General features: G+C 39.6%; 2 protein-coding genes across 2 annotated transcripts; both read right to left on the bottom strand.

Annotated features, from left to right (window-relative positions):
• Positions 1 to 1,194: 1,194 nt before the first annotated feature.
• Positions 1,195 to 1,680, bottom strand: LOC145065532 (uncharacterized). The gene has a single exon (XM_079012538.1). It carries the CDS (start codon positions 1,678 to 1,680, stop codon positions 1,195 to 1,197), a length of 486 nt encoding a protein of 161 aa, XP_078868664.1.
• Positions 1,681 to 1,731: 51 nt separating this feature from the next.
• Positions 1,732 to 2,362, bottom strand: LOC145065524 (uncharacterized). The gene is made up of 2 exons (XM_079012526.1): positions 1,913 to 2,362; positions 1,732 to 1,767 (listed from the first exon to the last, which is right to left on the bottom strand). The coding sequence occupies exons 1-2, from the start codon at positions 2,360 to 2,362 to the stop codon at positions 1,732 to 1,734; spliced, it is 486 nt and encodes a 161-aa protein (XP_078868652.1).
• Between the last annotated feature and the right edge of the window lie 7,977 nt (positions 2,363 to 10,339).

The following is a 10,339-nucleotide window of genomic DNA, read 5'->3' as shown; positions in this document are numbered from 1 at the left end:
AGATAAAGTCTCCAGTGAGGGAAATGGGTGGGTTTTGGGTGGGTTATTGGGAATAGAGTTTTTATATTTATTTGAGTGAAAGTAAAAAAAATGGAAAACAAATAGATTAATGAGTATTTAGTGTGGGTGTGTTTTTATGTTGAGAGAGAGAGTATTATCATTTTCTATTTTTTTCTATTATAAAAAATAAAATATAAAAGGAAAATTTTCTTTTTTGTTTTTCTTTAATCAGAAAAATTTGTAAATAATAAAAAATTTTGAAAAAGAAAAAAATAAGGGCAAATTCGTCATTAAGAAAAAGTTTATAGCAAATTGGCCCAAACTCACAACAAAATGAAAAGTTTTGACCTCTAGGGCTAGTCTAAACATTTTTTGACCAAAGTGACAATTTTCGGCAAACCACAGGGACCATTTGTGCAGTTTAGTCTTTAAAAAAATATTTTTTGTTGGTTTACCTGTTTAAAAAATAATATTAAATTCATATCTAATACTAAGTTATAACACGTGGGCATGATGGATTAGAAATTAAATTTTTTTTTAATTAAATTGTAACTTATTTATTTAAAATTAATAATTAATAATAACATCTTTACTAATTAAAGTGTATATGTTTTGCAGTAATATGATAATGACATAACTATTGGTTGAAATTACGAACGGACAGTGGTTTGAATATGCAATTGACATTTTGTATTTGTAGATATGCAAAAAAAATATAATTTTATGAAATAAATATAAATTTAACAAAAAACAAATGCTGAAATTTATATAAATAATAAAGTTATACAAAGTTTTTTATAAATTTCTAAAAACTTCTTTATACATAACATTAGATGTTTTATTTGTTAGTCTACCATCCATATCTAAAATCAAAAATTTTAATCATTGTCTACTTTGAACTCTGGATAAAATAACACACAGTTGACCATGTGTAAAAACATGATCCTTGAGAAACAAGCCACCCTTCGATAAAGACTGTCCTTGGCTCTTATTAATTGTCATTATAAAACACACAGTCAATGTAAATTTTCTTTTTTGGAATTTGAACAGGATCTTGTCTTCAAAAGGAGTTAAAGACATTCTTAGAATAAAAGTCTGGTTTCCAATATTACTTCCAGATAAGATAACTTCCTCAATAACACGTTTGCCCAAAGATTTAACCTGTAGTCTAGTCCCATTACACAAGGCATTTTTCTAATCAATGTTTCTCAATAACATAACTGGAACACCAACTTTTAAAATAAGCTTATGATTTGGTAGACATGGGACTTTAAGACCATTTAAAAGATCAGGTGAGTATAAATTTGCATCAAACTCATCATGAACAAACTCGGATCGGCATAAGCTATCTGAACTTAAGTATTCTTTTTGTTCTCCTGTAAATAATGACAATAAACGATCGTTTATTTCTTGGACAACTTCATTCTTGGGAGAAAGTATTGCTCTTTTTTGAAAATAATCAGCAATGTTGAAGTTTTCCAGTATAGAAGGATATACAAAACTGATTATTGAACCTATAGGATTATGTGGATTAGTAATAACAATATCTTGTGGAATATCAACAATCGCTTCACCGTTATTCGGACCACAAACATTACCTTCTCTTATGTTCAAAAGCCAAGTTGCAAAATCCCTTATTTGTTCAATAGCAGATGGATCGCTTCCAACAGTTAACCTCATGTTTTTTTTTTAATTTATGAACTTTGCATTGTTTCCATAAATAAGAAGAACTTAAAGAAGCATTAACAATGTTTTCTCTACTGCCACCTGGAACAACAGGTAGAATTTGTCTGAAATCATCTCCAAAAACAATCACTTTCCCTCCAAATGGAATATTTGAATTCGTAGGATTGATACACTTTAATATATCCTTCAGAGTTCGATCTAAAGCTTCGAATGAATGTTTGTGTACCATGGGTGCTTCATCCCAAATGATCAATGAGGTTTTTCTTACCAAATTGGCAAGATCACTTTTTGGATTTATTCTACAAAAAGAATCCTCAGTAAGATTTATGGGAATTATAAACCGAGAGTGTGTTGTCCTGCCTCCAGTCAATAATAATGAAGCTATCCCACTTGAAGAAACATTTAAAACAATCTGACCTTGAGCTCTAATTGCTGCAGAAATTGTCTTCCAAAGAAATGGCTTACCTATTCCACCATAACCATAAACAAAGAATACACCTCCCTTATTATGTTTAACTGCATTCATGATATCAAGAAAAATGTCTCGTTGCTCATTTGTTAATGCAACAATCAGCCGATCAAACTCGTTCTTTAAATTTGGTATGTTATAATCTAGCTCCTCAATAATAAATCGATTGTTTGAAGATGAAACATAATCAACATCTGCGTAAGGCATCTTTCCATAATTACACCAGCACCTGAACGCTTACTCTTACTGCTCTTCTCAGGTTCACCTCTTTTATTAGGTTTTCCTGCCTTGAGGTTATTGTATGGAGTCATTTGTTTATCATATAGCAAGTCCCCCTTATTCAGTGCCATAGTTGACCCAGTATCAACCCTCTCTTCCAGATCTTCCCTTCTTTGTTTGGGCCTAATCACTCTCCTCGGGAGTTATCTCCTTGACTACACCTCCTCGGCTTTGTTTTAAGACTAGAATTGTTATGGAGTAAAATTTGTTCTATCTCAAACAACGTCAAGTTTTTTAATTGATCTTCGTTTAGTGATAAACCCATATGTAAAATAATATATTAATTAGAACGTATAAAAAATAAATTGATTGGGACGTAAAATATAATTGAATTTATACTGAAATTTTATATGATACTAGTTTAATAATAATGAGATAAATTTAGATTACCTGGAGACTTTAATATATGTTGTTGATTGTAAAGAATTCCATCTGACATGTATTCCCAGGTGTTTTGCCAAACAATCTTTGGTTTACACAAACTGTTGGACAATAGCATCGTAGCAAATAAGATGTAACATCCCGAAATTCAGGTATATTTATTTAACTCTTCTTCCTTTCCAAGTTGTCAAGTTTAGCCCCTAAAGGAAAAATTGTGCCATTGAGTACGCTGGGCGTACTGAAGAGTACGCTGCTCGTACTCATGCGCTTACAATGGACGTGGACCCGGTTGGTTACATTGTGCATAACCGGTCCATATGCAAACCCTAAATTGTGGCTTGGGCACTATAAAAGGAATGTTATGGCCTTGTCCTCAGCCACCATTTCAGAGAGTGAAACCCTAAGAGAGAGCTACCTTTCGTTCTTAGCTTGTGTGTGTGTTCTTAAGCTTGAAAGTGCCATTTCAAGGTGTTGAAGGAGAAGAGGAGGCCATTATAGGAGCTAGAAGTTGGTGGACAAGAGTAGATCCAAGTTCTACAGAGGTTGGAGCTTCTTTCAGAGGTAAAAAGCTCAAAGCTTTCCTTGTCTTTTTTGATTTGTGCTTCTTGGACAAACTTTTAGGGTTTTTGGTCCCAAGGTGGAGACTTTATGAGCAAATTCTCTCCATAAGCCTAGATCTGCCATATTTCAAAGTAATATGAGTTGTAGGTTCATAAAAATCCAATCTTGGACGTGAATACTAAGTCATGCATGAGATTTGGCTTAATGAGGAAAGAGGAAATGTGTTTGGAGTGTTTGGTGACCTTTATAGCCATGCAAAGGCTTAAAGGTTTCAATTTTATGGATTAAGTGACCTTAGAAAAGTCAGATCTAGAGTTTGAGTATATGTCTTAACCGTTTAAGACCAAAAATCCATGAATGCATGAAACTGAGACTTACGCTGGGCGTAAATCTTAGTACGCGCAGCGTAAGGGTCTGAGACCCCGATTCTGGATCGCCAGAGTACGCCCCACGTACAAGAGCTGGTACGTGCCGCGTACTGCCCCTGTTGACTTTCGTTGACTTTTAGGGTTTTAGTCAACATTTGGACTTTTAGGGTCGAGGAGGGGTAAAATGGTCTTTTACCCTTTTGTGGGATTGTAGAAAGGAATTTAATCTAGCCTTTGAGAGCCATTATTTATTTGAGGATATTGTGTATGTGATTAGGCGGAGGCTAGATCAGTATATTCGTGTGCGAGATTATCCGAGTTACCCGAGGTGAGTCTTCTCATTATACTTTACCTAGAGTGGTATCTATGTGCAAGCCAGTGGGTCTTATGTGTTATGTGTATGTTTGAGATTATGTGCATTGTGATATATGTATGCTATGCGTTGTATAGACCGGACCGGAGGGTCCAACGAGCTATGACCGGACCAGAGGGTCCAACGAGCTACGGGACTGGGGGTCCCGCTTAGACACATCGACTGGAGGGTCATACTGTGATATAGCCTTGAGTGGCGTATGTGTTGTATGTGGTATATTGTGGAACTCACTAAGTATTTATGCTCACCGTGTTGTATGTTATGTGTTTCAGGTACCAGTGAGGATCGCGGGAAGGCGCCGGCATGATCTGTACAAACTTATGGAGTTTTATGTATTGTGATCTTAGGATATGTTCTATTGACATGTGATACACTAGATTTTGATGATTTGTGAATGAATGATATTTTTAAAAGTGAAAAATTGTTCTGAAAAATTTACGTTGTTACAAGTTGGTATTAGAGCCTTGGTTTGAGGGATTCGGATGCACCTTCGGGCGAATCTGAACTCAAACTGAGGATTTGAGAAATTCTTCACAATAAAACCATCTTTCTAAAAGAGTAAAAGGTTTTGAAACAAGCATAACAGAGCAGTGTGTACGATCAGCCAGCACCCAAACGGTGATTTCCCAAAATACCCTTACATTATGTGTTATGAGATATGATATGATATGTTATGCATGCTAGAGTAGGATAGGTATTCATATTAGGACTAGAGTGGCCTGATCTGTGATGCCTTAGCCTAGGAGATTACTGCTACTATGAGATGCTTGAGAGTGAGTAGGTAGCAGTGAGGAGCTTACAAGAGGTCTGTTGGAGAGTAGCCTATGCATAGTGAGATTATAGTACTTGTGATCTGGGATCTTAGGATGAGGACTTGGGGTGAATACTGATGCGGTGTGGACGGTAGTATAGGGCCCGTACTACTGAAGACACCGGATCAGTACGCAGTCAAAGTAAGAATCCTTAGGGTACTAGGGAGCAAGTAGGGTTGAGTTATAGAGTGCGAGTACACTCGAGCGAGTCTCTGATATTTTTATGTTGTATTTCAGAGACATCATGGTTGGGACATGCCACAGACCAGAGACGAGCGGCGTGAGTGACAAGGAGCTTCGTCAGATGATCCACGATGAGGTGGCAGCGGCTATCCACATAGAGATACCAGAGATGTTTGGGTCTATCAAGACCACCTTGATTGAGACGTTTGGCGAGAGATACACAGCAGTTACTGAGGTTGTGGCTGTTGCAGCTACTGCGGCTGTGGCTGCTGCTAGACCTTAGGGGGGTGACTCGTTGCTGTTTCGGGAGTTTAGCAACATGAAGCCACCAAAGTTTGATGGGACGCAGGATCTGATTGCTGCGATGAGATGGATTTCTGATATTGAGGGATGTTTCTATACCTGCTCGTGTCTGGAGCATTTAAGAGTACGGTTCGCGCTGAACCAGCTTCGCTTGGGGGCAAAGGACTAGTGGAAGTTTGTGTCAGCGGATTTCACCCCTGATGAGCTTACTGCTGTGACCTGGGAGAGGTTCACTACTATGTTTCGTGAAGAGTACATTCCCCCATTGGAGAGGGAACGACTGGTGCAGGAGTTCTTATCCCTCAAGCAGGGCACTGATTCTATTATTGTGATCACCAGGAAGTTTCATGAGAGGGCAATGTTCTGCCCTAAGCAGGTGTCTACCGAGCAGACACGTATGTGTCAGTATCTGAGCATTCTGAGGAGAGACATTCGTGAGTTCGTGGCGAACTCGACGTACCGGATTTTTGCTGAGATTCAGGTAAATGCTCGGAAGAAGGAGATTGAGCTAGAGACTCAATCCAGGGAGGAGGCGGAGTCTCAGGGGAAGGATCGGCGGCTGGTACAGTCTCATCTGGAAACCAAGCAGGCAAAGCCCGCTGATTCGAGATCCGAGGGTCCGAAGGGCCACACTTGTGAGAAGTGTGGCAAGAGCCATGAGGGGTGTGCAGAGTTGGGGTATGTTACAAGTGTGGGAAGGAGGGGCATTTTGCGAGGGATTTCCCCAAGGGATCCTCGGTTTGCTTTCATTGCAACCAGACCGGCCATCGGAAGGCCGAGTTCCCACAGCAACTGCAGGAATCAGTGCAAGGATCTGCACCTACTGCCAGAGCTACCGAGACCCGGCCAGTGAAGGTCGAGGCACCGAAGGCTCGCGGGAGAGCCTTCCAGTTGACAGCGGAGGAGGTCCGCGCAGCGCCCGATGTTGTGGATGGTATGTATTCTTTCATCTATTTATTTTGAGTTTGAGATATTGTGCTTATATTATGATTTGTGTAGGTACTTTTCTTGTGAGTTATGTACCTACTTTGGTGTTATTTGACTCGGGTGCAAGTCGATCTTTTGTGTCATTAGCCTTTAGTCAGCACATCAGTACCCATGGAGAGGCGTTGAGTCGACCTCTATGAGTTTCCATAGCTGACGAGCGAGCGGTGTATGCCACTAATGTGATTCGAGGGTATGTACTCGAGATCTTCAGTGTTGAGTTTCCGATTGATTTGGTCCCAATTACGATGGGGGTGTTTGTGTCATCGTGGGCATAGACTGGTTGAGTAGATTTTGAGCGGTTATTGACTGCGAGTGGCAGCTGGTGACCATACAAGACCCTAGTGGGGGAGTTCTTACGGTGTACGACGAGGGTACCCGTTCTAGGTCAACGTTCTGTTCGGCTGCTAGAGCAAGGCAGAGTCTACATCAGGGATGTAGTGGGTTTGTGGCCTATGTGATGGACACACAAGTGGCCGCGGAGAGGCCGAGTTCGGTTGATGATGTACCAATAGTACGAGAGTTCCTAAAAAAATTTCCTAAGGAGTTGCCAGGTGTGCCTCCCGAGAGGCAGGTGGAGTTTCGCATCGATTTAGTCCCGGGAGCGGCGCCTATTGCCAAGGCACCTTATCGCCTTGCGCCATTAGAGATGCATGAGTTATCCTCGTAGCTGCAAGAGCTACTGGGAAAGGGGTTTATTCGACCGAGTAGCTCACCGTGGGGAGCGCCGATCCTTTTTGTCAAGAAAAAGGATGGTTCACACCGGATGTGCATTGATTACCGAGAGTTGAACAAGTTGACGATCAAGAACCGTTACTCTTTACCGAGGATCGATGATCTGTTCGATCAGTTGCAGGGAGCATCTTAGTTCTCCAAGATCGATTTGATGTCTAGATACCATCAGATGAGAGTGCGAGATGAGGATATCCAGAAGACGGTGTTCAGGACTCGTTATGGGCATTACGAGTTCGTGGTGATGCCTTTTAGGCTCACCAATGCACCGGCGACGTTCATGGATCTCATGAACAGGGTGTGCAGGCCGATGTTGGATCATTCGGTGGTCGTGTTCATCGATGAAATATTGGTGTATTCGAGATCCAAAGAGCAACATGAGGAGCATTTGAGGGAGATCCTCGGAGTTCTGAGACCGGAGAGGCTTTACGCCAAGTTCTCCAAGTGCAATTTCTAGTTACGGGAGGTCCAGTTCTTGGGACATCTCGTCAACCAGAATGGGATTTTGGTTGATCCGGCCAAGATTGAGGCTGTGATGAGAGGGGAAGTGCCGAGTGATGGGTTTTAGCCATAAGAACATCCTATGTGCTCATGCAACCCTAATGCTTGGATCTAGGTTTCTCTATTGTACATGCAATTCATCCAAGACTTTAAACCCTAGTTCTAGCATACAATTAATCATATTAACATGTGAAAGAGTTTTTAGATCTTACCTTGATTGTAATGTAGCAATAACAATCTCAAATCCTCCTTGTAATGACTTTAGAAAGCTTAGAGTCACAAGTGTCACTCCTCTAATGGTTCACAAACACCAAGAGCAAGAGGATGAAGAATAAGGAGAGAGGAGGCTGCCCTAAACGTGTGGAAACCCTAGTGGAACTCTTAGCCACGTTTTTTGGGCTTAAGGGTACTAAATATACATGTAGGCTATTAGGGTTTTCAACTAGGAAACCCTAATTTGACTGCTTAAGCCCTAAGCAGCCCATGGACTCTTTTAGAATATCCCTTGGACGATTTCTAATGGGTTTCCCCATAGAATTCGTCCAACCTATTATCCCAAGGTAATCCATAGCCCAAATTCAATTATCTTATAATTACAGTTCTAGTCCCTTAAGTTTAATTAATCTCTTTTAGCCACAAAATTAATTATCAATTAATTCTTGACTAATATTAATTAAACAATATGATTTCTCCTTTAATATATTATTCTCATAATATATTAATAAATCATAATTAATCCTTTCTCTCCATAATTCATCCTATCAAGTTGCTTTGGTGAAGGTAACCTAAAAGGACCATGCACCATCGGGTCAAGTGCATACCCAAATAGTTATGGACTTATACACTAATCCAACACTCTCCCACTTGGATAAGTCTAATAACTATTATGCGTATGACTTCAGATCCCGATCTGCAATCGTAGCTTTCAAAAATCGCTGTCAACTCTGATCCTTTCAGAAGCGTGTCCTTTAGATAAGGGATCATATATTCCTCCATTCTAGATATCGTATAGACGTGAGACATGGATTTTAATCATTCTCTCTATACTATTTCTAGATTTCTGATTTATGACGACTGACAACAGACTACATTTGAACACATCAAATTAGTCCCGACTTGGCCAAGCGCTTAGGTGCCATCACTAAATCATCGAGGGTCCCACAGATATCGCTTTCATCCCACTTTGGATAAAAGGAACGGATAAACTTTGATTCAATTCTTGCTTGCACTCACTTACCGAATCACACACAACAATATGTTTTATGACACCAAGTTACTGGTGCGTTTACATATTATCAATGTGTAACCGACTTGCAAGATACAACTCACACATCTTGGTTTCAAGAATATAAGATGTTATCGTCTCACCAATCATTCGTGATAAAATCCATGAAGTGATCCAAGTGAGCGTGGGTTTAATCCAATGCTTAAATCATATTCATAAGCACTCATGAACGTTGCAGCAAACATTTGCTTATGTCTAATACACTTTAGACAATCCACACACCAATTCACGACAGTCTTCATTCATACCTACTTCCAACATATGAACGACTGTGGTCCGTTCGAATAATTTGATTGTTCTGAACCAATTTAATTATTCAGGAAGTCAAAACATGCAAAGTGAAACACAAGAATAATACTAATCCCATATGGCCCCAAACTCTGGGTATAAATAAAACATTTTATTTAACCACCATATTGATTACTCATTATTTGTTGTTTCGGGTAATCAACTTCTTTCTTGAATTATTACTACACTTGTCCCATGCTCTCAACATGCACACAATGTTTATGTGACAACCCGAAATTTCCATTCTGAACAAACCATATCAAGCCAATAGAAGTAGAACAGTTACAGTGAAAATTCAGACTCCGAGTGTAAGTTTGGCAGTTTTCAGGATTTACACTTAAGGAGATATTAGGAGAGTGGTTGCACTAGGGTTTTGTGCAACACTGTTATTCCAATACTCTAAGACATTAGAATTCGTTCCAAGAATAAAAATATTTTATGCCAAAATATCTCAGGACTATAAATAGAATTCTGAACTAAATTGGTTCATTTGTTGAATTCCATTTAGAGAAAAGCCAAAATTCTCTCTCACGGATCTTCGGGTTTTTATCCCAAATTGTGAGTAACTCTTTCTAGTAGTGTTAGAAAGCTTTAAATGTGTTCATAACATAGATTACATAGCTAAATCATCCGATTTAGGAGTTTACTCCCCAAGGTGTTCTTGGGCGGTAAACTCCCGAAACCAAGCCTAGATTGTCCCCCGTGATTTGTAACTACCTTGGACTTGTATAGGAGTGTGTTAGGGACATGAAATCAATCAAGAATCACCCAAGTTTGGGAGTTCACGGCCCAAGAATATCTTAGGCCGTAAACTCCAAAAAGAAGGCTCAAATGGTGCTTTTAAGGCACCTAAGGCTTAGGATTAGAAAAGGACAAGTACCCTAAAGTGTTTATAGCCTAGCAAACATAAGGAATCACAAGGAAAAAGGAGTTTACGGCCAAGACAAACTCTTGGGCCGTAAACACCTAAAAAGGGGTCAAATGACACCCTAACTCCTTCCTTATGCCTAGAACCCAACATAGATCATTACCTAGAAATGTTTGAGACTTGAAAACACCATAACCACCCTCCCAAGGGAGTTTACGGCCGTAAACTCCAAGGGAATATGGTCCCATGGCCGTAAACTCCTTAAA

Source organism: Lactuca serriola, chromosome 1 (assembly GCF_051521515.1).
Source record: "Lactuca serriola cultivar US96UC23 chromosome 1, Lser_US96UC23_V15, whole genome shotgun sequence".
NCBI lineage: Eukaryota > Viridiplantae > Streptophyta > Magnoliopsida > Asterales > Asteraceae > Lactuca > Lactuca serriola.
This window is presented reverse-complemented; position numbering and strand designations above follow the sequence as displayed.